At 54.0% G+C, this 27,030-nt stretch overlaps 1 protein-coding gene and 1 long non-coding RNA gene across 4 annotated transcripts in view; one reads left to right on the forward strand and one right to left on the reverse strand.

Annotated features, from left to right (window-relative positions):
- Window positions 1–1,384: 1,384 nt before the first annotated feature.
- LDLRAP1 (low density lipoprotein receptor adaptor protein 1) lies at window positions 1,385–25,084 on the reverse strand. Of its 3 annotated transcripts, none has more exons than XM_077899076.1 (9): window positions 24,902–25,082; window positions 16,103–16,245; window positions 15,173–15,285; window positions 12,871–12,985; window positions 7,556–7,628; window positions 7,110–7,196; window positions 6,422–6,552; window positions 4,947–4,978; window positions 1,385–3,422 (listed from the first exon to the last, which is right to left on the reverse strand). In XM_077899076.1, the coding sequence occupies exons 1-9, from the start codon at window positions 24,987–24,989 to the stop codon at window positions 3,278–3,280; spliced, it is 927 nt and encodes a 308-aa protein (XP_077755202.1). In that variant the 5' UTR covers window positions 24,990–25,082; the 3' UTR covers window positions 1,385–3,277. The 3 variants fall into 3 exon arrangements, with proteins under 3 accessions (XP_077755202.1, XP_077755201.1, XP_077755203.1); XM_077899075.1 differs by having other exon boundaries at window positions 4,947–4,981; window positions 24,902–25,081; XM_077899077.1 differs by lacking the exons at window positions 1,385–3,422; window positions 4,947–4,978 and adding an exon at window positions 4,998–5,426 and having other exon boundaries at window positions 24,902–25,084.
- The window catches only part of LOC144314665 (uncharacterized), a 48,773-nt gene continuing 46,036 nt past the window's right edge, over window positions 24,294–27,030 (forward strand). Inside the window, exon 1 of the long non-coding RNA XR_013380512.1 lies at window positions 24,294–24,508. This is a non-coding gene — a long non-coding RNA (uncharacterized LOC144314665). The remainder of the gene's footprint in view (window positions 24,509–27,030) is intronic.

The following is a 27,030-nucleotide window of genomic DNA, read 5'->3' on the forward strand; positions in this document are numbered from 1 at the left end:
GACTTTGTTCTTCTTGGCTTCATCTGTTATGCATGAAAGAACAGACGGCGGGTACTCAGGATTCATAATTTGAGACATCCGGAGACTAAAGACATTGGCCAGATTTAAACCGAAAGATGAACTTGTTGGGTGTCTTTTCAGATTATGGGAGAAGAAGAAAGGAGAGAATTACTTAGTCATCTATGATCCACTCAGAATTCACAGTGAGTCTGCCTGACATCAGAGGGCTCCGCCTCTGGGTTCCGGATATTTTAAGTATCACTGTTAAAAGGGACAAGGAAAAAAAAAAAAAAAAAAAAGGACAAGGAGATAAATGTTGGAAGAGACCCCCCACTGGAGCCTGGAGAGAGAGGTCTTTCTGTGGCAGGAACCGTGGGGCTGACGAGGCCTTGGGCAGCATGAGCACAGGTGCGGCTCCAGGGAGGTCAGGACGTGGTGGGGTCAAGGGTCACACAGATCTGAGTCTGGCCAAGGGCTCTGCAGAGTGCGGGCCTGTGACTGCCTTCCTCCCTAGCCTTGGTGCTGCTGCAGTAAAAGTGCTAAAAGCACTGGGCTCAGATGAGATCAAGTCCAGCACAGCCCCAGGTACATAGTAAGAGCTCAGTTAACGGGAGCTCCCTTTATTGTCAATTTTACTTTGACTTTCCTTAAATGTATTGGGTCCAAATGCCTTTTGCTCTGAGATATACTTTGAACCATCTCAGTAGCCACCAATGACATAATGGTTACCCCCCGAGTCTCACAGAACCCAGGGAGGTGGGAGGGTGGAGCTTGCTGCAAACTTTTCCCAAATAGGAAAGAAGTGACCAATCCAGGGTCACAGCCTGAGTGAGGCCTTGGGTTTCCCCAGTCACCAAAACACTTCCCACCATCCCCTGCTCCCTCCCCCAGCCCCCGCTGGTCCCCAGTCACACCAAAGCCACACGTCTGGAGTCCACTTTGATCCACTGTGGACTGCCAACTCCAGCATTAGAGTCCCAGGCCCAGTCTGTGTTTAGCTCATAGTGTGCCAAAGGAATGCACATCGGGGGCCCAGGTAAGAATGTGATGGAAGTGATGGACATCCTCCCCGAGAAAAATGCACATGCAGACCCACACCTCATCATATGCACAATCCATGGATTCACAGACCCCTGGCCAGGCAGCCCTGACCTGGGTTCCTGCTGCACTGGCTTGCTGGTAAGCCGAGCCATCCCAGGATAATCTCGCCATACACCCACATTGGCTGGGTAAAAAGGGGCTCCTCTGGGCTTCTACCAGGAGACCACAGACCATTACTCCCACCACGACTTGGCCTGTGGTCACTACCACTGCAACCACTAAAGGCAGGAGCTGCCCGACACTGTGTTCCCACCCGGCCACAGGCCACTCCCTCCAAATGCTCTTTATATTTCAAAAAGAGAACCTTTATTACTTATTCTTTTCCTCATTAGAACATCTTTTACAGCAACACAAAGCAAAGCACAAGACTCATCTGCAGATACACAGGAGTACACCAACAGCGTGTCACCAAGAGACCCACACAAGGGCCAGGTTGGACTCAGACACACACACACACACACACACACACACACACACACTCTGTACGGCCTCTCAGGGTTCCTGGACCCTTGTGCCAGGAACAGCTGGTGTCAGGCCCTACCTTTGCTGCCTCGTAACAAATCCAGGGGCCAATACCAAGGTCTGGGGTGGGCAGCAAGGTGCAGGAGCTGGGCAGGAAAGGAACTGATCCCCACATTCTGATAAAGATGCTACAAATGCCACCCCACTCCTCGGCCAGGCACCTATCTTTGTGCTGATTCAAGTGCTTAGAGAAGTAGATTCTTAGAAATGGTGTGTGCTTTTCCTGGGCTGGTGAAACCCGCTCCAACTATCATTGGTGACTCAAGTTTAGTAAAGCCAGGCCTGGGAGGCACCTCCAGGTGGAGAGATCACTGGCAGCTTTGCTGGGAGCCCCGGGGTGGAGGGAGGGGGACGGGGAGGAGAGGTGGGAGGAGGAAGGGAGACTAAGAGGATACAGACTATTGCTGGCACGTCCCGATCCAGGGATGAGAGTCAGGGAAGAAGAGCACGATGCTTTGGGGTGCATCTCATTTAGTTTCACCCTCCAAATTAGCATCAACACTTCCATTTCCACGGAAATCGGCAGCCAGACAACTAGCAGGGCACAGAGGCTCAAGCCAGTTGTGTGTGGAAAGGCACCAGATGGTTTGTTATGAAACACATTTTGGTCAGAAAATAGTTGGGGTTTTTGGTTCCTGGGAGGACAACAAAGCCAGAAAGAAAGGAGGTGTGAGCCAGGAGAGGCGAGGGTGAGAGGCAACTTTGGCATCAGATCCGGTTCTACTCTGCACTCCACCCCTTCCAGGCTTGGGGCCTGTCTCCTCCTCCGTAAATGTCCTGACCAGGTCTCAGTGTTGGGCTCCACACAGTCCCAGGAAGCATGGGGAATTGGGGCTCAGAGATACCCACACAGACAGGACGAGTGGGCACGTTCCCGTCCAGCTCGGGGAGAAGGGGCAGGTGGGGGACCCCGACAGAGGTCAGTCACACACAGATGATCCCCACTGTTGCAGTCAGACCCCGGGGACCTGTGGGCAGCCGGTTCCACTGGTTCCGAGCACTGATGGGGACCATCCACAGCGACTTCGGGCCCTTCTGTAAGGGCAGAAAGCTCTATGCAATGCAGCACCATTGAGGAGCCCCTGGGGGCCTCACCTGCCGTGCTTTAAAGTGCCAGCTGCATGTTGTCTTTGGTCAGGGGCTCCCCTCTGTCTCTGAGAGCCCCGGGGCCAGGAGCACAAGCCCAGGCCTGCTGGGCCCCAGTGGAAGGCACGCTTGAGGACACAGCGCTCTCCTGAGGCTGCGGGGCCCTCCTGTGCTCAGACGTGGGGGCGCCGCCACGGAAATCTGGGTTCTTAGAGAGAGAGGAGAGACAAAAAATGCTTTGGTCACCGTCCTGACACCCACAGCAGAGCAGAGCTTGCTTGAGAGAGGGCAGAAAGCTGGTTAAAACACTGCGCTCATGCCTGACGCAAAACCAGCTTCCGAGTTGAACCAGGAGTCACTGAATAAATATTCAAGGCATCCTTCAGTTCTTACAGAAAGAGTGGGGCTAAAAAAAAAAAAATTCTCCTTCCCCCTTGCTTGACTGGTTGCAGTTTTGACTCGAAGGCTGAGGGCGCTGCCAACCAGCAGAGGGAGGCTGGGGTCCTGGAGCCGGCCCACCCCGCAACGAGAGGCTTTGGTCTGTCATGTGTCTTGCCAGCCCGGGCCCTCAGAAGCTGAAGAGGTCATCCTGCTCGGTGCTGCTGCTGTCAGGCTTGTCCCAGTCGACAGGTGAGAGGCACTGGGCGTAATGGATGTCCTGTGCTGTCAATCCAATGTCCAGGACCTGAGGGTTCGTCCGAGACTGCGCAAGCCTGGAAGGCAGAGCTGTGTGAGCCCAGGGCCCCGGAAGGGGCTGGCAGGGGTCTGAGCCGCCCATTCCCAGTCAGAAGTGAGAGGGCATGGATGGGAGAAGGCTAGGACACAGGGGCCAGAGGAGAAAGCCCTGGATGTCAGGAGAGCTAGAGCCTCGGACCGGAGTCTACCCTGGAGGACCACAGGGCTCAGAAAATGCTGGGGCAGGCAGGGGCATTCCCGCCATGGAGAGAGGCCAGGGCAGCCACAGCAGCCCCAACTCCACCAGGAAAGAGGAGGAAGAGGAGCGCTGGTGAGGGCAGGAGGGGCATACGGGGGGGTGGAGGGGGTATAGCCAGAAGCAGACAGACTACTGCCTAGAACTCTGTTCAAAACACAAACTTAAAAAGGAAGGTAACCTAAGCATCCAAAGAATAGGGGAGAGGTAAGTAAATTACAGCCCTGGTCCTTAAAAGAATGTGAGGCAGTAAGTGAGGTGTTTACGAGGAGTTTTTAACAGCCTGGGGAAAACCTCCTGATATGTCAGTGTTAAGTGAAAATGAGGACCCCCAAATACAAATACCATGAGCTGATAAAGGCAAAAAGAAAAAAAAGTGTATACGTATAGGATTAGCATGAATTAAGCCCAAAAGTCTGGGCTGTGGGATTATAGGATGGTGTTATTTCCTGTTTAATGCTTTGCTGATTTTCAGAGTTGTTAATAAAGGGCACAAGATACCTAAGTAATCTGGAAAAAGCAAATGGAAGATTTTCCTAAAATGAGGGGGCTGTAGTCAGCTAGTGAAACAGGGTAAAAAGAATGTCTTTGCCTCCATGAAAGGGCCACCCATGCTGACCTCCCCACCCCAGGTGCCCTGGCTGGGCCCTGGGGTTTCTAGCAGGCTCCAGCAGGGAGGGGTTGGGGAGGAAGAAGGGGGCTGCCTGGGGTCCCCAGGGAGACTGGGAGACCTGACTGGCCAGGCCCAGTGCTCAGAACCCTGAGCTGCCCAGGGCTCTCTTCAGCCCAGCCTTCCCCAAGCCATGTCCCCAAGATGAAGGTAGCCATGGCTACAGGAAGGGCCCCCGGGAAGATGGAGAAATGCCACCACCCTCAGGCAAGACCAAAATATCTGCTGGCTATGCCTGACATTCCTCCTCTATATATTGCTCCATGGGCTTAATTAAGCATCACCTCCTCCCTGCCCCTTTCCATAACTGCAAAGCCTCTGGAGGGAACAAAGTCTGCAAAAAGCCAGGTCTACAAGGCTACACCGAGTGTAGGAAGAGGGAATCAACCCAAGCTGCGAGTACTGAGTTCATCTCAGACTGTGGTAGAGAAGCCACTAGGAACAGTTTTTGATTCAACAGCAAGAGCCTTTTAGCAGACCTGGCCAACCCCACATAGTGAGTTCCCCATCCCTGGAGGTATTCAAGTTGGGAGTTTTTTTGCTCTGGAAAAGGTCAGAGTTCATGTTCTCAGATATGGCAAAGGACCCCAGAGACCAGCCCATGAACGCCAGCACAAGGAGTCCAACTAACATTACCTTGAAAATGCTTCATCCAGGCCATCATCCAGCTCCTTGGAGAAAACAAAGCAGGACACATGAACCCTCAGTGGGGGAGCCTATGCTCACAGCCAGGGCCTGTCCCAGCCCCGGGTAAGCTACGAGGACTTCAGACACAAGCACAGGAGTCTTGTGAGTGCCGGGGAACAGGCCCAGACAGGCCTCCCACCTGGCCCCTGCCACACGCATCTCAACCCATGGGCCCAAGCCTGGGAAGTGGAACAGGAGAAAGAGCAGCTGGGTGGGTGCAATTCGCAGCTCTGCCACTACCCAGGTGACACCTTGGCCAAGTCACTGCTCCTCTTTGGGACTCAGCCTTTCCTTCCGTAAAGTGAGGGGGTTGGACTGGAGGAAGTCGATGGCTTTCAAGCTGAAGAGCAAAGGGGGCAGGGAAGAAGGTTTTCTTGCTTTCATCCACTTCCAAAAACTGAGCCAGGATTCCAAGCTCATGAGGGATACCTGGTGGCAGGAACCCGAGAGCTCAGGTGAGAAAACAATGGGCAGGGCTCCTGGCAGCTTCCCTGAGTAGAGGGGTAGGTGCTAAGGGTGGTTCCCAGGCAGCAGAGAACAGGCAACTGATGCCTACTCGAGGGGGCCGCTGGGTGGCTCCCAACAGGGAAGAGGATTTGAGTTTTTCAAGTAGGTCAACATTCCAGATATTTTAAAATTAAAGAGACACGACAAAATAACGTGTGATTCTGCAAGTGATCCTAGACCAGAAAAGGGACATACATGTGGAGAAATGTGACTGTGGCCTCTGGATTACTTAGCAGCATCAGATTGACGTTAATGATGTCGATCACTGTAACGTGGTTACGTGAGACGCTGACACTTGGAGAATTTGGATGAAAGGTGAACAGGAACGCTTTTACTGTTTTTATAGCTTTTTTTTGTTAAGACCGAAATTATTTCCAAGTGAAAAATTTTAAAAATTTTTTAATAAACTAGTTTCCTCTGGGAGATGCTACAGGCAGGGGTCATCATCTTTATTGAGGGCATGAAAAAGCTGAGACACAGAGAGGTCAGGGGGCTTGCCTTGAGTCACAGAGTGAGTCAGGGGCCAACTGCTGACCGCCAGGCTTCAGGCTCCTCCTTCAGATGGCGGAGCGGGGAGGGGTGTCGGGAGCAAACCGTGCCCACGCCAAGAACAAGGGAGCCTTTGGCTGGTCCTGTGGTGGGCTGAGCCATGGACGCTCAGACCAAGAGGCTGGGCATTGTGAGGAGACAGCTGTGCTGGGAGCCAAGCCTGCTGGGGAGGCAGCCCCGAGTTCAAAGGGAACATTGTGTGCCCCCCACCCTGGGCCTGGGGGCTGCTGGGCTGTGTCTGGCCCTCCCAAAGGACTAAAGTCATGGGTGCCAGGACCTGGGCACTACAACAGCCTTAGGCCTCAACCAGAGATCAAGATGAGGCTCGCTGGATCCCTGTGGGGTCCCCAGGCCACATGACCACTCACCCAGACAACACTGCTATTGTTCAAGGCTTGAGGCCTGGGTGCCTCGTCCACTTTAGTGGTGTTAGCGCTGACTGTGGACAGCGGGGCCTTGGCCGTCTCTTCCAAGTCCAGCAGGTTCCCAGTGGCAACCACTATGAGGGGTCCGGTCAGGTGTGTCAGTGGGAGGAGCTTCTTATTTCCAGGCCTCATCTCCCAGCCCCATCCTGGAGCCTCCCAGGCTATCCTGGTCCTGACTCTATCCTCAGGAATGGCCTTCCCAGGCCTATAAACCAGACCACCCAGAGCCCCACCTGTGCACCTCCCGAAGCAGCTGGACAGCTGTCCACAAGGCAAGAACCTCTTCCCAGCTAATGTGTTAATGTGTTAGGCTAAAATTTTTACATTCACAACAGGGTGTTAAGTTTTTTAAGAGACCACATGAGAGGATGTTAAATGCCTACACAGAGATGTATACATATATTTATATAGTTGCATAGAGACATATTTGTAAGAACATGCACCAAAACGAGCAATCGCTATCTATATTTTCTAATTCATCTATAACGAACATGTATTACTTATTTAACAACAAAACAAAAACCAGAAACCAAGGGTCTGCCCTAGCCCAGGAGGGACTGGGGCCCTCTGGGTGAAAGGCAGACCCGATCACGCAGCCTGATTCTGGCCCCACCCCCTGCCCAAAACTCACGGCTCTTCAACGACGGGGTGCTGTCTCGGAGGCCCCCGCCCAGGAGGTCCCCTCCCTCCTGGCTGGCTTTCTCCCTCTTCTCCTTCTCTGTGGGACCAAAGCACAGAGTGTTGGAACTCCTGCCCCCAGCAATCGCTGGACAGAGGCAGGCTGCAGCCAATCTCAAGGTGCGGGCAGTAGGTCTCCACCAGGGAGGAAAGAAACTGCAGATCTGACCCTCACAAGAACCCTGGGGAAGGGAGATGGCTGTTCCCATTTCTTCACAGGGGGACACTGGGACTCAGGGAGGTGAAGGGGCCTGTCCACAGACACGAACCAGGTAGGTGATGAAGTGGAGTGGGGCCTGAACTCCGGGGGCTTGACCACCCACTCCCTACTCCTCTCTACTCCACCAGCCTTCCCCTATTCCACCCCCATCCACCACGGTGTCCCCGAACAAGACTCACCTTCCTTGGACACCTGCCAAAACTCAAAGGCAACTTTGAAGGCCTGGGCTACTGTGAGGGTGACAGCCTGGGCCTGAAAAACAGGAAGCAGGTTGGGGGTGGGGTGCAGGTCAGGCAGGTAATGGCAAGTCTGAAATGCAAGCCCCGAGGCTCTGCTCCTTCAAGGCTCTGAACTGCCAGATGGGTGAAGGCAGAGTTCTGGCCCTTCCCATGTCACCAAAGCAGCCTAGGGGTGTAACGAGGCCACACCCTCTGCAGGCAGATGGGGCCACACCCTCACCACCGGCAGCCCAGCCAGGGTTCCCACCTCTATTCCAGCCCTGACATTTGCAATGGCTGTTCCCTTCCACTTTTTTCCCTTCCCTTTGGGTTTCTCTATATTCAAATAACTAGGAGGCTTACTTCCTCCAAGAAGCCCCCACTCCAATACCTAAGCACTTCACACAGTAACTTAGCCCTTGGAATCAGAGAACAGAGAAGCCAGAACTGGGAAGGGCCTGGTCACTGCCTGCATGAGCCACAGCCAGAAGCACAGGTTAGACTCTGGTTAGCTCTATGCCTGTTAGAGGGACTTATAACTGGACCCAAGATGCCAATGTGTGCCCCGTGCAGGGGACCAAAACCATTCAGTGTCATAACTCACCTGTCAGAGAGGGCCACATCTTGGCCCTTCACCCCTGAGGAACTCCCATCTACCCCTTCAAACCCCACTCAGATATTACCAGCTCTGTCAGGTCACCAGCACGGAGGCCCCTCAGGTACCGACCTCTCCCTGGCATCATGCCCATGACAGAATCACCAGCTCACATTCCTGTGCCACCCCATCTGGGTGCTCCCTAAAGGCAAGAACCCGTTCTAAACACCGCTGATCCCCAGAGCAGACCAAACCGCACTGGCTCCAGGGGCAGGCCTCCAGAGGCCTCACTCAGCCTCCACGTTCATCTCAGCCTCTTCCTCTCTCTGCTTCCAGTTCAGGGTTAATCACAGCTCAGCTTCTAGGAGTGGGAGCCCCAGAGCTCAGCTGTAGCTGGAAGCGACATCCAGCTTCCTTCTGACAGCCTGGGTGTGGGGAAGAAAGTACCGGATTCTTTCAAGTGCGCAAGTTCAGGCCTAACCAGCCTTGGACCCACTCCATTCCCCTCCACCAGACGACTTGATTTAATTGAGAAATGAATCTGTGGCTACTGCCTTGAAAACTTTTTTTAAAATTTAAAATCCTTAAACAAGCTGACTGATCCATGCCAATTAAACTTCACGAAGTATAAAATCTCATTTGAATGTCTCGTCATTTACATTTTTGATGGAAGTACGGGTGCTTTATGGCAAAACTTAAATATGGTAATTAAGTATGAAACTCTTCACAGCTGTTTACAATTTAAGCTGTCACGTCTGAATCAAGTTTAATAGACCCAGTTACCATTGAGAATTGCCCATGAACTAAAAATATGGGCTGATTACCAGCCGGAGTCAGCTCACTATACACCCAAGACAGGACTGGTCGGTCACCTAATGTGGCAGGGAGATGGAAACACCATTATTTTTGCCTCCAGGATATCTGGGGGCATGAACCTGATACTGTTTTTGCATAAATCTACTTGTTCATTTGCATACATTCCTGCCCTTTCGCCCTGAAATCCCAAGCTGCAAGTAAACCAAATATAACCCAAGATGCACATGTGTGCACGTGGCTGCAAGCCCAGGATGGGCAGGGACTTGGAGCGGGGTGGGCCCTGCTCTCTGGGGCGGCTGCAGGAATCTGGGCAGCATTACAAGAAAGGACTGCTCAGGGCTGCCCACGGGGAGGTCTTCCGTCCCTTATTCCGCAGGCTAAATGCTTATCCCTCCTAGGAGTGCCTCTAGCCTGTGGGTCTCTTATCATCAGAATCGGGTTCCACCTCACCCAGTGTTTCATGCCTCTGGCTTGTTCCCAGTAACTAGGCTGTTAGCTCCTGCAAGGGGCCGAGTCTAGCTCAGGACCCCCCAGGATCCCAGATTCCAGCCTAGCCCTCAGACCAAGTCGGGCCATGTGTCCCTCATGGCTCTCCTGCCCCAGAAGCATAAATCCTGCACAGAAGGATTACCTGAGGAATGCCAACGGCCATGTAAGGGAGAATGGCTCTGCTGCCTGGGGTAGAACTAGGGGGCACCACCTTGTTTACTCTCGGTCTACCTGCACTGCAACCCTGGGCCCCCGTGAAGCCGGCAACCCCACTTTCACTTCAGAATCCAGAGGCTGCGTGCTGGCGGAGGCCTCCCAGTTGGGCCCAGGGAAGTATTTCTTTGTAGAGGAACTCATCCTGGTCGTGCCCAACAAGAGTCACCAGGGAAAGGAGGCCTGGTGCCTTTGCTGCCTGAGCTGAGTTGAACTGGTGGGCGACCCAGAGAGGAACCCCTTCCTCCCCTCCCTGGGTGGTCCCAGACTCCTCCATTATGCAGGCAGCCCCACGAGAAAGGGTGGGGTGGGGACGTGAAGACAGTGGGCCCCCAGCCAAAGGCAACGAGGGCTGTGTCAGCATGCAAATCCGAGCTTCCCCAGCAGGCTGACTCTCCTCGGCCACCCACCCCGGCTCCAGTCACAGCTGAGTCCTCAACCACCAATCATACCATTTAATTCTGCACCTGTGTCTTTGCACGTGCTGATTCCTACACTGGGGTACGTGCACTCTTCTACCACCACCCCCTTCCTCTTATTCCTTCGCCCTCAAAGCTTGACTCTTCTTGAAGTCTTACTGACCTCCAGTGAGACTTAATGACCTCCACCCCCTATATTCCAGTTACCGAATCCTGGCTTCTCTCTCCCACCCTCTTGTTGGTTATCTCTACGGCCGATTCCCTGGGTACCCAGTGCCCAGCACGGGGCTTAGCCCCGGACAGGCAGTGGCGAACATCGTGGAGGCACTGGGCAGCAGAGGGGGTTGCAGAACCTGAGATCCCCGTTTCACCTTCTGCCTCCTTCTCAAAAATGTCCACCAAGCCCTGAGAATCTCATGATTTCCAACATGGCCAGGCTACTGCCAGCTTGGGCCCAGTAAATAGGTGGCCTGTTTACACTGCCCTGTTCTGGGCTGTCTGCAGGGTTTCCCCAAGGCTCCCTGAAGGGCAAAGGCCAGCTGAGAAAGGGTGGCTAGGCCAGAATCAAGCCAGTCAGCTCCTGACACAGAGCAAAATGTGCCAGGGAAAGTGAAGGGCCTGGGTAGCCGTTCCCCTGCTGGATCAGGGTCCTGCTGTCAGGGCCAAGCAGTGGGCAGGTTGTTTTCCTCAATAACTGACCTCTTGGCCTGGGGGCAGGCTGATTCTGTTCAAGCCTGTCTAAAGTCCTCTGGCCCCAGACCAGGCCTCCCTTTAGCCGTTGGGCCAGCATCCGCTTTCTTTTACCCCCTGCCTCCCCTTCCCAGAGGAAGCCACTGGAGCCTGGAGCCCCTCCTACCCAGGGTCCACACTCTGCCGCAGTGGCTGTGGGCCAGCTGCCCCTGCCCAGTGCCTGCTCTGGTCAGTGGGGAGGAAGAGACAAACAATGGGGACATAATGAGCCTGTATTTTTAAGTCTGTGTGGCCTCATAAGAGACAAAGCAAAGAGTCACTGTCTGTGAGAACAAAGCTGTCACGGGAGAAGCCACTGCAGCTCAGGGACCTGGGGCATCACGAGGCCTTGGGTGAGTGGCTGGCGACACCGAGTCTACAGGAAAGAAACAAGGTACACATAAGAAAGGGGCCTTTCAGAGCAATCCTGGAGGTCAATGAGGTGCCCTCTTCATTCTGCTGATGGGCAAGCAGCCCAGAGAAGGGCAGGGTCTTATCCATAATCACACAGCATATCAGCCAGGATCAGACCCCTAATCTGTCTCGTCCTGTAATGCTCTCTCCAAAAGACCTGTGTGGGAGGCTGAATCATAGCCCCCAAAGATGTCCACATCCTAATCCCCAGAACCCATGAGTGTTAGCTAGAATGGCAAAGGAAACTTCCCAAATGTGACTAAGTTAAGGATTTTGAGATGAGGGTTATCCTGGATTACCTAGGAGGCCCAGCCACGGGGGCCTTTTAAGAGAGAGGAGGCAGGAAGGTCAGAGCCAGTGACAATGGAAGCGGGAGGAAGACTCTTCTAGTCTAGTACTGCACGCTGGCCGTCAGGTTGAAGAAAGAGCTAGGAACCAGGGAATGGTGGTCTCTAGAAACTTGTAAAAAGGCAAGAAAATGTATTCTCCTCTGGAGCCTACAAAAAGATCACAACTCTGCTGACCCACTTTAGACTTCTGACCTCCAGAACCATAGGAGAATAAATTTGGGTTGTTTTAAACCACTAAATTTGTGGTAATTTCTTACAGCAGCTCTAGGAAACCAATACCATATTTCAAGCAGGCCCCGATGGGGACAGCAAGCCTGGGGGCCATGTAAGAGTGCGTGTCCTTGATGAGAGGAGAGAGGATCCTGTCTCCTTGGTTCGGAGGACCATAGGGCATGGTGAGTAGGGCTTTGGGCTCCACACAGCGGTTAACAGGAGCCAACACTAAACCAATAAATGTCAGGAATTTCCTCACAGAGCAGATGCTCAGACCTTGGGGCCTCCAAAGTGAAAGCCTCAACATAAAAGTGGACTCACTCTGGCTGCTGGTCCCCAAGTTCAAGACAAAATGCAGAGACCACGGAGGTCCCACTTGTCTCAGCTGGATGTGGCGAGGAGGCAGCCTGGAAATGGGGTAAGGAGCTTGGGGCTCCCGAGGTCATGCAGGGAGGGGGAGAAACATGGGTTTAAACCCTCGCTCTGCCTGGGCAGCTGTGTCATCTTCAGCAAGACAGCTGACCTCTGTGAGTCTGCTTCCTCATTAAAAATAAAAACAGTGAAGACAGTAGCAGCTGCCACCTCACAGAGCTGTGAGGACTAAACAGAAGATCCCTTAAAATCCATCACTGAAAGAGGCACATGGTAGGTACCCCAAAATGGCCATTTCCCTCCCCACTCTGGTCACAGAGAGCCAGTCCCCTTGCCCTTCCCCTGGGTTCTCTGATCACCAGGCTCCAAGGACTAATTCCTACAAGGGTCCAAACCCTCAGACCATACTACTGACAGGAGAGACTCCCCCGACCCCACGTTGGCTTGCCACCGCCCACAGGCCAGGCTAGCCAGCCAGGGCAGCCCACAATGACAGACTGCCCAGTGACTGCAGCCTTACTCGGTGCTCTCACCATCCACGTGGGGTTCCCAGGAATTTCATACTTCCTATTAAGTGACATCACCTCTGGGTCCTGCCTCCCCCCAAGGGCAGGGCTGCTGAGGCAAGGCCAGAGCCTGCCAGGGACCCAGGCCCTCCCCACTGACCATTTTCCGTTTGGTGCAGAGGAAGGCATGGCACTCGAGATTCTCGTTGTGCTGGCTCTGTGCAATGTAGGCAAACACTTTGTCGTGCATCTTGTCTGCTGTGCAATAGGAGATCCTGAAAGACAACAGGGGAAGTGTCACCAAACCTGGCACAGGGGCCTGCCCACATCTGGGGTGCCCCATAGGGCATCTCCCCTGAGTCCCTGAGAGCCAGCCATCCTACTCCACCAGGGGGAGACTCTGGAGATGGCTTTGGCCTCTGGGACTGGCATTCTGGGCCATCGATGGGGGGCACCCAGGCTAGGCAAGAAGGAATGCAGGGAAAGACAGGGTACTTCCCCTCTTTACTGAGCCATACCCCAAAATGGTAATGGCTATGCCCTTCCTGCATCCCAGGCAACATTTTAGATATGACTTCACTTAATTCTCAGAGCTGCCCTCCAACAGGTTCTATAATTGTCCCCACTTTGCAGACGAGAAAACTGAAGCTAATGGTCTCAGACCACCAAGCTAGTGGCAGAGCTGAGACCTGTACTCACCTGCGGATTCCAGAGGCTATAACCACTGTCAGGCTACCCTTAAGGGTCTGGGCTGACCAGACGGAAGGGGAAGCAGGACACCACCCTGCCCACCGATGCCCTTCACCAGGCCTTCCCTCCCTGCCCTCCATCCATGCCCCTGCCCAGAGGTTGGAGGAGCTCTAGGCCCTCTCTCCCAGTGTGACTGACACTGCTGGCAAATTGTCCCAGAGCTGTGGTCAGAGGTGGAGGAGCTGGGAGCAGGGTGAGTGTGTGAAGATGACTGGACTGGGAGCCCCAGCCAAACCAGGAGGGATACACAGCAATCCCCTCTTGGTGGAACACATGCCCCCATGCCCCCTCATTTGCTCCTTCCCTGCTGGCTGCTCAGCCTGGGAATCTCAATTAGGAGATGGGATGCTCAACTCTTGAGCATCTGCCTTTGGCTCAGGGAGTGATCCCAGAGTCCCAGGATCAAGTCCCACATCAGGCTCCCTGCATGGAGCCTGCTTCTCCCTCTGCCTATGTCTCTGCCTGTGTGTGTGTGTGTGTGTGTGTGTGTGTGTGTGTGTGTGTGTCTTTCATGAATAAATAAAATCTTTAAAAAGAGAGGGGGGGGGGACTGGCAGCCCAGAGGTGGGACAGGAGCTCAGCTAACTTCTTCCCCCAGTGTGGCCCCAGCTCCTATCACAGCCATGAACAAAGGGATCAGCACCACTTAAGACCCCCAGGCCAGCAGCTACCTCTTCGCCATCCCAGGGAATCCAGCCTCCTGCCACCTCCCTGGGGCAGGCCTTGCTGGGTCCCCTCAGGCAGGCCCCTCCTTCTCTGCCTTCTTGGGAAATATTATACCCTCCCTCCTATTTCTTGCCCTCCATGTCCTCCCTGCCAGCAAGGGCTGGGTGTGAGCCCTCCCCTAGTTAAAGGAGGCAGGCACAATCAGGAAGGTGAGAGGAAGACACCAGCCAGAAACTCTAAGACCAAACCCCGCCCACCCCCACCCCTCACCTCTCCAGTACTGGCTTGTGCTCCAGTGGATTGAGCCAGTGCTTGGAAACAAAGCAAGAGGGTGGAGGGACGCCCAGCAGCTGGGTGCCCACTGGACAGAACTCCAGCCTTGGTGCCCTGGTCCCACCTCAGCTACTACCTCACTGTGGGGCCTTGGACAACTCCCCGAGCCTCAGCTTCTCTGTCTGTAAAATGGACTGTCCCTTCCAGCACTGAAATCCTACAACTGACCAGCCAAGGGAGGGAACGGAGAGAGCTTGAGGTTTCAAGGGCTGGGCTCTGCTTCCTTGAAAACAGTGCCCACCCCCATACCATCCCCACTCTGGCCTCAGACTCTGCCTTGAGGCCTCCCTGAATGCCTGGCCACGTGTTCAGAGCTGAGCTGCTGCATTCACAGTGGAAGAAAAAGGCAGTGACTGGGCAGCGCTCTGCTCCAAGCCTGACTCAGCAGCCTGCCTCGGGAGGGGCAGTAGGGAGGGGGCCCTAGCCCTGACTAGAGCTCAGCTGCCTACTTCAACTAGAAATAATGACAGCAGCAACTGCCTTCTACCAAGTGCCCACTGACAGCCAGGCACTGTGCACTCAGCACTTCCTAACAGCACAAGGAGGCAGCATCTGTTTCCAACTGCACAGACACACAAGGAAACTGAGGCCCCAAGGTCAACCAGATGGAAAGTGCTGGAGCCTGGATTCAGAAAGGGTGACCCCCCCCCCAACTCCAGCCCCTGCACCACTAACCCAAGTGGCAGAGTGAATGTGGGCAATGCTGAGCATACCTGTAAATGGACACGTTCTCAATGAGCTGGTTGGTGATGTTGTCGGTCAGGATAATCCCCCGTGGCGACACCTTGAGAGTCACTTTCTGCAGCTTCTTCCCGCTAGCCTTGGCCTTGGGGTAGATGTGGGTCAGAGAAGCCTGCGTGCCCCACTTGGGACCTATCTCATGGACTGCACCTAGCTTGTCCAAGCCCCAGACTCGGGGCCCCAGTGAGGCCTCAATGTAGAGACAGCAGACACTCTGGGGAGGATGGAAGTCCGCACTCTCCTGTAATAAACTCAGGGCAGCTGCTCACAGAGCACCTGCTGTCTGCCAGGCACTGGACCTTGAGTCATCCTTATAGGCAACAGAGCTTCTCCTGGGGGAAATGGACTCAGAGGTTAAAGGACCTGCCCCAGGACACACAGGAGAGACCGCAGACTCTGAGCACTGACAGGGCTATCACAACCCAGCAGGATCACTCCTGGGGACTCCCCACTCCACCCACTACACGTGTGAAGGTCTGTGTGGAGGGCTCCAAGGCCACCAAGGAAGGTGTACTTCTAGGGCCATGCTTACTCAGGATGGGGAGCTAGGGACTAGGGACGGGGGACAGCTGGTCTCTGGTGGGTTACCCTGTCCCTCAAGCCAGAGGGCAAGTGATTGGGTAACAGCTTGGCACTAAGTCACCAACCCTTAGGCAGGGGACCTGAGTTGGAGGAGGGGAGGCTGGAAGAGGCCATGGCCACAAGAGCTGGAGAGGAGGACACTGACCCTGACCCCACAAGCCCAGTGGCTCCCCTCTACCAGAGTCCCTAAGCTGGATGCAAGAGAACTCAGGGGCAGGAACAGCTCAGATGAATCCAATCAGGGTAATAAGCAGGGGATGAGTGGTACCTCAAGAAGCTGGCCCTTGGCTCATGGCTCCCCCACCCTGCCTGGGGCTCACCGTGGCCACAATCCTCTTGACAGCAGCAGCTGACAGCTCCTCACCCTTGGGCTGCTCCACCAGCGTCATGCCCAGATACTTGAGGCTGAAGAGCATTCCCTCGAGCAGTGTCTCCCGAATGTCTGTCCAGTTCTCTGGCAGCTCTGGGCAGGAAGAAGACAGGTCCTCAGACCCTGTCCTCCCAGCCCCCACTTCCTAGGGAAGACGTAGCAAGGGGCATTCGGGTTCGTCTATCTACCATTATTTTTACCTATAATAAAGAACAAACATTTTCCAGTACTCACCAAGAACCACGCTAAGAAACCTTATATAAAATAGCCTCATTAAGTCTTACGACAATCTATGAGATAGACACTTTTATCATACCCACTTACAAAGACACTGAGGCCTGGGGAGATAAAATCACACAACCAAGTCCACAGAGCCAGCCAAGTATAAGAGCCAAGATCCGAACCCATATTTTCAAGTTCAAAGCCCAAATTCAACTTCAACACTAATGCTTGCTGAGAGCAAACCATGCTTTTTTTTTTTTTTTTTTTTTTTTACTGAATCTTCTGCACAGTCCTGTGACATGGATGTTATCCTCACTTTATAGATTAGGAAATAGGAAACTGAGGCTCAGAGATGCAAAGTCATCAGACAAAGACCACATACAGTGAGTAAAAGGTTGGGAGTTAGGCTCAACCTGGGTGAGCCTCCCAGGTTCCCACTCAAACCTGGGTGGCTCCCAGGGCCCCAGCCTGCTCTGCTGCCCTCCATCTGCACAGCCCTAGAGAGGAAGAGGCAGGGAGGAGGGGGACCAGGAAAGAGGTGGTGATAGGGTCGGGCAATGGGAGAGATGATTGCTCAAATGACATCCTATGAAGGCTTCCTGAATCCAGCTCTGCTTCCCACCACCTGCATGTGTTGGGGAAGTCCCTTCCCCTCTCTAAGACAGTAATGCTGAAGCAATGACACAGAGCAAGGCACATGGAAAGGTCCTCTGAAAACTCTGGCCATGACAGAGATCAGGAAGGTTGGGAAATGGGAGAATGAGCCCAGCTCACTGGGTAGGGAAACAGATGGAGAGAGAGAGAGTTGGAAAGCCCCTGCCTCATTCATCCACATGAGAGAGGGCCCTGAGCAGGCAGGAGGGCATGTGTGGTTTTCATCAGTGGTTTGAACAACCCCAGGATCCCTCCCCAGATCATTCAGCTGGAAGCAATGAAGCCAGAAGCGGAAGAAAGGTCTCTAGGGACCCTCCAAGACCGATCACCAAGACAATGAACACCCCATGCTCCTGCCTGTCAAGGCCCTTTGCCTGTCCTTTATTATCCTTTCTCCGATGCTGCAGTGTAGGAGGTACTAGGATTGTACTTTGAAGAGGAGGAAACTGCTCTTTAGCTGCACACAATCTTGGATAGGGCAGGATCCATAGAGGAACCAGTTTCCAGGGGCCACCACGGCCAGGGCCAGCTTCCCTGGACCATTTTCTGAGAGAGGAGTGGAGAGAATCTTGTGCTCCTCCAGGGGCCCTCAGTGGCTGTAATGGAAGAGCCACAGGAAGAAAGCTTAGGAGTGGGCATCAATGGTGCCAGGGCAGCTGAGGTTCTGGGCTGGCACAGCCTGATTCCGAGGGTCCTGCACTATTGGGTCCAGGTGGCAGCACTGGGCCCCTCTCCCTTGTCTGGCCCATGCTGCCCCTCCTAGCAACTGTCTTGGGAGTTCTACTCCTCCGGGAGCTCTACCTCCCTCTGCACCAGTCAGAAGGAGCCTTGTGTACCCACACCTCTCTGGCTTTGACTTGAACAAGCCACTGTCTCTTTCTGAAACTACTTCCTCCTCTGAAAAATAATGCACGTATGTTGGGTGAGGGCTGTTTTAAAGAACTTACGGGTGTACCCAGTCCCCGTTTGAGATCCAGGTGAGCAGGGACTTGTTGACTGGTCATCCAGAGTCTGGCATGTAGTTGGCACTCAGTATTTGCTGAGTGAAGAAATGACCTGGACAACTCCAAGGGTTCTTTCAGCCTTGCAATGTCTCAAACCCCATCCTTAGCTCCAATCTCCAGCCCATTGCTCTCTAGCCCTTGAACTTGGGCCACCGACCCAACATGAGGCCCAGCCCCCACTGAGAAGACCCTCAAAGTGACCCTATCCACTGCTGTATCAATCACGAGCCTACTTCACTTGATCCTCCAAAAAAGAATCAGAAAGTCCCTGAGGTGTCCCAGTTCTGGGATGGGTCCCGGAGAAAATCACATCTGAGCCTTGCTCTCAAAGAAACCAAACACCACCATATTACCAGTGCAGAACAGAGCTAGCGAGCAACAAAAACAACAATAACAAAGCAGCTCTTACCATTACTTCTAACATTACAGTACTTTGCAGGCACACATTCTTTCATTTCTGTTTCATAGGAGGGAAGGGAGAGTCAAAGGACAAGTAACTTGTCACATTAGTTGTTGTCTGACTGTAAATAAAGCCCAAGCTCCTGACCAGTAGCCCATATAATCTTCTCATGAGGCAAACTACCTTGATTTTAGCAAAAGGTCAGAAAGAAGTTCCTAAAGCCAGAGATACTTCTTCCCACAATTCCTAATTCCTGAGGCTTCCCCTCAGTGGGTACTCAAACTACCACTCTCAACCCCAGATGCATCTAAACTACATGCTGCAATGCCTATCGCTAATGTCCTTGACAGACATTGCTAATCGATTGCAGCTCTATTCCCTCTGATTTACGGCTTTGGACTGTTTCTCCATATAAGGCTCCAGGCAGGCAATACCAATCAATCAGGGGTGGCCTCCTTCATCTAATTATCCATCCCTGCCCTACAGCAAGCATCCTTCCTCTCCGCCATTTTCGTGTCCCCACTACCCCATTTCCTCTGGTTCAGTTGGCCTCTCTCCAAAGCCACTTCCGTTCCTTCTATTCCAAAGGGCCAAAGCTTGCCAAGGTCACAGATGACCTCTTTGCTGTCAAAACAATCCCCAGTCCTCCCTGACCTCTGAAATGCTTAGCATATTCTGCATTCTTCCTTTTCTGGCCTGACCCCTCCCCTATTCTGCGGCCTCTTTCATGAGGGCCCTGGTAGACTGGTTACCATTCATCAGCCTTGGAGACCCTCTGCCCCAACTCCTCACATGACAGATGACGAAACTGAGGCCCAGGGAGGGATGGGACTTGGGTAAGATCCCACAAAGCCGAGCTTCACTCCCACACACACACCCCAACCCACTAGAGGCAATTCTGACTACAGGCAATGACTACTGGGGAGTCACAGGTGTCCCAGTCTTCTCTCCCACAATATCCCTGCATGCACATACTCATTCACACGCACCTGAGCACACACAGCAGAAGCTGCAACCATGTAGAGTCTCTTCTTCTTTCCCACTTCTGTAGCTTTGCTTAAGGAGTTCCTTCTATCAGAAATGCCCTTTCCTTTATTTGATTGAAACCCCTTGCATTTAGCCTCATCCAGGCAGCCTTCTTGAAGGCAGGATAGCCTGGCTGTTAAGAGCAAAGCTCTTAATCCTAGAATCCCAATTCTGACATTGTTTGAATGATCTTGAGCAAATTCATTACCTTCCCTGACCCTCAGTTTTCTCTTCCAATAAAATGCGGGAAACAACAGTCTCAGGCTCACAGGGCTGCTGTTTTGACCCTTTGATGAGATAACGAGGTAATAAAACGTAATGTACTTAGCACAGGACCCCGCCCTTGGTCACGCCTCCTGATGAGGCCCTCTGTCAGAGGGTCGCTGTGCCTCTCTAGAGCATGGATTTCCTTCTCTTCCTTCTCCAGCCACATCACTCACAGCCAGCAGCTGCCTACCATGTGTCTTCCTCTTGAAGGACTCTTGTTCATGTGCGTCTCCCCCAGGAATAGAAGAAGGTGCACTCCTGTCCAGTGTTACGGCTCGGCCTCGTCCTTTTCCTCCTTCCCATTACCCTATCCTCCCGGCCCAGCAAGATCCTCCTTCCCCTCTAGGGAGGGAAATCTGTCTCCCCCTCCTATACTGTCCTTCTGGGCATGACTCATAAGGTCTCTGGTGCCCACACCCTCCCTGAAGAAACCTGCACCAGAGAGCACTCAGTATGACAAATGCAGAGTTTGTGTCTGCTCACCATCCATCTCAGGCTGGCGGCCACATGCTCCTTCCTAGGAGGAGCCCGGGGCTTTGGGAAGAGCTCCCAGAGGCCCTCAGGCAAACACAGGCCTGAGTCCACAGCCCTGTTCCGGTCCTGGTTATTTTTGGTCCTGTGGTGGGTAATGACTGCGCTATTTTAACTTAGCAATTTTACAGATGACCTGCTGTCACAGTTAGCTGGGGACGGACCATATGCCCAGTTTAACTCGCGGCTGCAAACGTGTATTCTTTCCTCATTAAGGCCCCCTGCCCAGGGTTTGGAGCTGGGCAGGGTGCCCTGTGCCCCTTTGGCTGCCCAGGAGACCCAGCCTGGCTGGTGTCTGGAACATCAAAGTTATAGCCAAACCCATGGGCCAGGGGGACCATCCAAGGGTCCTGGCCTCCAGCCTTTTCTAGTCTGGTGGGGAGGTGGCCTCAGAAGGCACAGAGTAACATCTGAGAAGGCGACCTGAGCCCTGGCATGACCTGGAATGTAGCTGCTTCTCTAAGGCCACAGTCTCTGACAAATGGGTTCAGTTCCTCAAGAACATCATCAGAAACAGGTTCATCATGTAAGAAGTGCCAGGCAAATTCAGAAGTTGTTAAGATTATCAAAAGAAAATAATTTAAAAATGATGATAGCGTAAGCTCTCATTTCCTGGATGGCTACTTACTCTGTAAGAGAAAAACATGCTTGTAAAGGTTAAAACTATGGGGTCTGGAGATGGGCTATGGGGTTCAGGCACTCCATCCACCTCCCTGGTCCTCCGTTTCCTCACTTAAAAATTGCGACAAGAAGCTTGTCCACCGCACAAGGTTGTTGTGAGGATGAAATGAGTTCACACCCGAGGTGGGCTTAGAACCATGCCTGGCACATACTGAGGGCCACTGAAGTGTGAGCTACTGTCATTACCCAGGGTCGAGGGCTAAGAGCTTGAATGTGCACGCAGCCATTTACAATATTTTTGAGGAGAGGCAAGGATATATTAGGATTCCCACTTTACAGATGAAGAGGCTCGGAGGAGTCTGGCCATGACTCATAATTGACAATGCTGGTCTTTGCCTCCCACAGCCCCATGCCATTCGCCCACTCCCGCAACCCACCGAGCTCCTTCCCGTGTGAAGCAGGGGTCAGGATCACACAAAGGGATGGGCATCGTGTCCTGCATGCTTGCCTGAACAGGGTGAGCAGGGGATGACCTGACTCCTTCAAGGCACATATGCCTCCCTCGGCCGCCAGACCTGTGAGAAGCAGTGCCCCGGCCTCCAGTTCAACGTCCCCTGCACCTGCTGTTCCCTCTGGCTGGAAGGCTCTTCCCAGGTTCCTCCCTCCCTCCCTCACATGTGCTCCAAGTCACCTTCTTGGAGAGGCTCTTCCTGACTGCCTGCACGGACGCTCAGTGCCCCACTGCCATCCCCTCAGTACACACCATTTCCACACATGCCACCTCTGCCTGCAGCTCTGGCTGCCGGAGGTGTCAATGCCCATGCTCATTGGGGCATTAAGGACTCCCATCCCTGAACCCGCCACTGCCAAGAACTGCCCCTCAAACAGAATACCCGAAGAGCACATTCTCTACTGCCTCCCAAAGCTCCCAAAGTGCATCCCAAGGGATGGCACTCTGGTCACCCATGCTGGTGACTGGCTTCATACTGTCCACTTTTTGGACTCTCTTCCCCTCTCACTTCTCCTAGAAAGATTTCCTGGGATCTCTTTCCAAATAGATTTTATCTGCACTCAGATCCTTCTCTCAGCACCTGCCTTCTAGAACCCAAAGCAAGATACTACTCTAAGAAAGGTCCCCGCCATTTCCTCAGCCCACTTTATCCTTCTTCATGGCGTCACCACTATTTATCACCACACCTTTCATTTGAACCCTGGTCCTTCTGTCTGCCTCCTCCAGACAGACTGACTTGTTCACCACACTCTCCAGTACCTATCAGTGTGTGACACACAGTTTGTGATCAATAAGTATTATGACCTGGGGGCTTATTTGCACTATGTTTTATTGTGAATATTATAATTAAGTACAGACAGAGTCTCCGACTCTAGCGTTCCTGGAACTTGTACCTTGCATATTTTTTTTACCTGCTGAGTCCTTGGACAACCTGGAAGCAACCTGAGGATCAGAGAGACCCTTCTTTCCAAGAAGGGATCTGAGTGGTCAGGGTGAGTCAATTTTCAGGCAGTTGGAAGAAAGGAAAATCTCTGACTAGGGACTGAGATTAAATATTTATGGCTCCTGAAGAGATGGGGAAGACATGTGTGGGAAAGGGAGACAGTTCTCCTTCCAACTCCCGACCCGCCGGGAGACAGGTGGTCATGAGGTTCCATCCAAAAAAAGCCTGGGGTTCTAGCTTGCTGTGTGACCTCAACCAAGCTGCCTCCCTTCTTTGGGCTTCAGTTTCTCCACAAATAAAACAACGATCGTGCTAATCCCAGCTGAGGCTCAAAGCTGATAGCAGGTGTCAAGTCTAACCTTAACTCCACTGGCTTCATTTTAGCCCTAAAAGTCAACCACAGGTCTCAGTTCCAGGTGGCCAGAACACCATCTCAAGCCAAACCTTCTCAGCATCTTCAGCCCAGACACACCCCACAGCTTCCCTCTCTACCCTGTGGCCACCACTGTTCTCAGGGGTTGTCAGCCGAACCTAAGATGGGGCCTGCCCAGCTCTTCCTGTGGCTGGAGTGCAGGGGGTACGGGGATTAGACCCCTGGGCTGGGGATGTGGGGTGCTGCGTCTAGGAAGCTGTGTTAGAGCCTGACACCTCAGGTCTTTTATCTCTGACACGGGTCTGATAAGAATCCCTGCCGTTACTTCAAAGGAGCAAATGAAATGAGAGGAGCAAAAACTGTGTAAAATATAAAGTGACAAAAGCAGGAGTTACTGTTTATTGAATCCCTTTGCTATTCCAGGCAAAACACTATTTCATTTAATCCTCACAAAAAAAAAAAGAAAAAAAAAATCTGAGCTGGGTACTATCGCTATTTACAACTTAAAGATAAGGGAAGTGACAACGACAAGGGACAGATGAAGATTCTAGAAAGCTCAAGACAGCACTCTGGGCTTTCTGGGGATCTGCAGGGGAGGGCGTTCTCCTCTCCTTTTCTCTGGGCCCCCAAAACTTGTTTCACCACAGGAGTCATCATGTTGAAGGTCCACATGACAGGAAGTGGGAGCCGGACAGAGGGAAACTATCAATTGGTTGTAAGGAGGAAGCATTATCACTAACTTTCTCAACACCCCTGTCAGGTTAGAATTCTTTATCCCCATTTTGCAGGTGAGGAAACTGAGGATCAAAAAGAAGAATGACTTGTTCGGGATCAGGGCAGCAGGAGAAACTCTTTTCCACCATCCATGGTGCCTACCTCTCCCCTTTCCTCAGAATCAGAGGCTTCTAAGCTTTCTTCCCTTGCCCAGCACCCTCTTCCTCCCTCATCCCAGGAGAAAACTGCAGGGTTCCCCCACTGGAACAAACCATTATTCTCAAAAGTCCCAGTCAAATCCCAAAAATACTTAAAAGGGCTATTTAGAGGGCCAATAAATGGGGGAGGTGGTGCATCCCCCGGCTGGCCCAAACCATCCCTGATGGGTCTCCGACCCCATCCCCACCAGCAGGCACCAGTCCCTGTTCCCAGTGCCAGCCTTGGTTTAGGAGGTGGCTACGGCTGCAACAGCACACTGGGGCAAGAGGGAGGGGAGGGGCAGGGCGGGCTTCCTAGGCCCAGACACGCTGGCACTGAGAACTCGGGCTCCCCGCGGAGCCCAGGAGAGGAGGAAGGGGGGTGGGGTGTGACTGTAGTGTCAATGGTTTCTAGGTGCGAGGAGAACCTGGAGCCCCAGGTGCTCGACAGGAGTGGGAGGTGGGAGTGTCCACAAGTCCTGGTCGGGCTCCCCACCGCCCAGGAAGGCCTCTGGGACTCCAGGCAATCCACTCCCTTTCTCCCGGAGAAAAAAACAAAACAAAAACAAAACAGACCTGGGCTGGGTTTCTCAGGCCTCAGGGGAAGAAGGTGCCAGGTGACGGGTTCCCTGGGAGTAAGTAATTTGAGACGGAGAGAGCGGGGGGGGGGGGGGGGGGGGGCGCCTCCCAGACACCCTCGGGAGAGGCAGAGGTGGCGGCGAGTCTGCCACTCGCTTGGGCGCCCGGGGGCTTTGGAAGCCCGAGGGGGAAAGTGCGGGAGAAAACAGGCTTCAAAACTAGCCACCCTGCCACCTGGACGCGGGAGGAGGAGGGGGCGCTGCGCTCCGGACACCCTGAGACCCCGGGCCGAGCCTCGCCCCAACCTCAAGCAGGTACCTGCCAACCCCGCTCGCACCCCTGGGTCGGTTCCCGGGCGACGGCGAGTCAAAGGCGGCCTCACGGGGCGGTGGCGGCGGGAGGCGGGCGCGGGGGAGCCCCGGGGCTCCGCGGGCACCTCCCCGTCCCCCGAGCGGCGCGGCGCGGCGCCAGGTGCCCTCGCCCTCACCTGCGGCCCCGCCGACTCGCCGCCCGCACCTGGGGCGCCCGGGCTCCGCCCCCCCCCGCCGCCCCGCCGCCCCGAGCGCGCCCCGGAGCCGGAGCCCGACGTGACCCCGGGCGACCTCCCGCCCCGCAGGGCCGGACCGGGCCTCCGCCCCCGGCGCCCGCGGGAGGCCGGTCGGCGCCGCCCGACCCCCGCCCGGCCCGGCGCGCCCGCTCACACTCACTGCGATGCCGGCCGCCGCCCCCCCAGCTCTGCTTGGCGAGGCTGGGGCTCCGGATCAGCGCCCGCCCGGCGGACTTGAGCGCGTCCATGGCCGCTCCGGCCGCCGCCGCCAAAACTCCGTCAGGGAAAACTTTCCGCCGGGGCCGCGCGGCTCGCGGGCTCCGCGCTCCTCCCCCCGCGGCGCGAGCTCCGCGCCGACGTCCGACGGGGCGGGGCGATGGCCGGACAGGCCCCGCCCCCCGCCCAGGCCCCGCCCCCGCCCGCCCAGGCCCCGCCCCCGGCGGCCGCGCCCCGCCCCGCCCAGTGCGGGCTTCTGCCCTCGCTCCCCGAGGGGGTCCCACAAACGGTGCCCCTAGGGTAAGGTCCAAAGCCCGACTTGCCCGCTCCTTTCCTCCCTCTCCCCATCCCCTTATTCCTAGGATTTCTAGGCAGCCCAGTTGAAAGGTACTTGGGGCCCATTTTACAGGTGATCAGACTTAGGGTCAGAGGGTCCTGTCCAACAGGAGGGTGATGCTCAGGGCAATGGGAGGCTTAGGAGACGTGGGAGTAGTAGAACTTTGCTGGGAACCTGGCAGGACTATAAAAGTTTTCCTTAGTAAGACCAGCTGGGCATTTTACTCACCCAAGAGCACCTAGGCTGCTCTCTGGCACCACCCTGGACACCTGGACTGCCCCACCTTACCCCACTCCCCTTGTAGTGATACCACCTGGGTACCCACTACTATGACACTGACTTGCTCTGTTACCTTAGGCAACTCTTTCCTTCCTCTGGGTCTTAATCCTTATCTGTCAAAGGCGATAGGATTCTATTTCTAGTGATCCTTCCAATCTGCCAGGGCCAAGTACAGCGTGATCTTGACCCAGACCCTGCCATGCTTAGTAGGAGGCATTTTGGGGGGGAGCCTGGATTCTAGAATTCCTCAAGCACAGATGTTCTAAGTCCAGGCTTTAGAATTCTCTCTAGGATCCTCTACCTTTCCGTTAGGCTTTGCAAAAGGGAGTCAAAAGAGAACACGTGTCCATGCCACTGCCTGGCTTCTTCTAGATGGAGAGCTTCAGCAAGTTGAATTTCAGCCTCTAGGATTGCTCCTAGCTCAGAACACAGGAGCGATTTTCCTGTATTGGGGGAAACATGGGGCTGTGATGTCCCCAGCTGGGTAGTGAGGACATTCCTCTCTGTTTGTAAACTAAATGCTTTTCGGCCATCAGTCCTTTTTCCCTCCAAAACACTGCAGCCAGCAATCCACCCACTTTCCAGATAAGATTCCAAAGCCCAGGAGAGAAGCACTCAAGAAGGGTCTCTGCAAGTCAGAGGTTGGGATCAAACTCAAACCCAGGCTTGTATGTCAGAGAGGAATGCTGGGGATTTGAACCTGACCCCTTCTTTTGGTGGTTGTGAACTCACTTTTCTGAGCCTCACCTGTAAAAGGGGCAATAACACCTATTCCTCAGGGCTGTCTGTAAGAATTAAAAACATGAGTTCATGAGTTAGAAAGGCAGAGACCTGTCCTTGAGGGCTCACCTGTGAAATTGCCTCCTCCAGAAAGCATTCCCTGTCACTCATCTGTTAGGCTTCTGCGTTTGGGGTCCATAGGCTTAAGCTCTCAGCATTGCGGAGTGTTGCTGCTGCCTGTTTCTACTCTGGTTGCTTCCACTAGACTTTGGGTCCTTCAAGGGCAGTAAGTTTTTCTGATTCATATCTGAACGCCTAGCAAGGGGTCTAAATGGATTTGGAATACAGTCAATGCTCCTTTCCTTCCTCTCTTCTTCCCTCCCTCCTTCTCTCTAGCTTTTTACCATAAGAGGCTGTCTTCTTCCACAAAGGGCTGTGGCGATGGGTAGGTAGGTCCTCAGGGCTGAGCCCTCCAGCTCTCTTACCCTAAGCCAGCTGGGTCCTGAGGCAGTAGAGAGAGCATTCTGGAGCCCAAAGGAAAAGTAATCACCCAGCGCTGGCAGGTGAAGGGCAGCTGGTGGTGTCCGGCTAGCAGGGGGCACCATATGGGCCTAGTGAGCAGGCAGGCCTGGGAATGCTGAGCCCGCAGTGAAGGCTGTTTCCAGGCCCATCACATCGTCCCGGAGGTGACTTGCTGGGAGCTGTCAGCCATGCGTCCCCCGCAGAGGGGCAGCCTG

The sequence above is a fragment of the Canis aureus genome, chromosome 5 (genome assembly GCF_053574225.1).
Source record: "Canis aureus isolate CA01 chromosome 5, VMU_Caureus_v.1.0, whole genome shotgun sequence".
Lineage (NCBI taxonomy): Eukaryota > Metazoa > Chordata > Mammalia > Carnivora > Canidae > Canis > Canis aureus.

Bases quoted from the DNA above. Each gene is read 5' to 3' on its own strand.
- LDLRAP1 (XM_077899075.1), bottom strand. From the start codon at position 24,989: ATGGACGCGCTCAAGTCCGCCGGGCGGGCGCTGATCCGGAGCCCCAGC. The intron at 12,986-15,172 runs GTATGCTCAGCA...GTTGTCTTTCAG, and splicing joins GAGAACGTGTCCATTTACAG to GATCTCCTATTGCACAGCAG. The intron at 4,982-6,421 runs GTGAGTGGTCAT...GTTTTCTCCAAG, and splicing joins ACAATAGCAGTGTTGTCTGG to GAGCTGGATGATGGCCTGGA.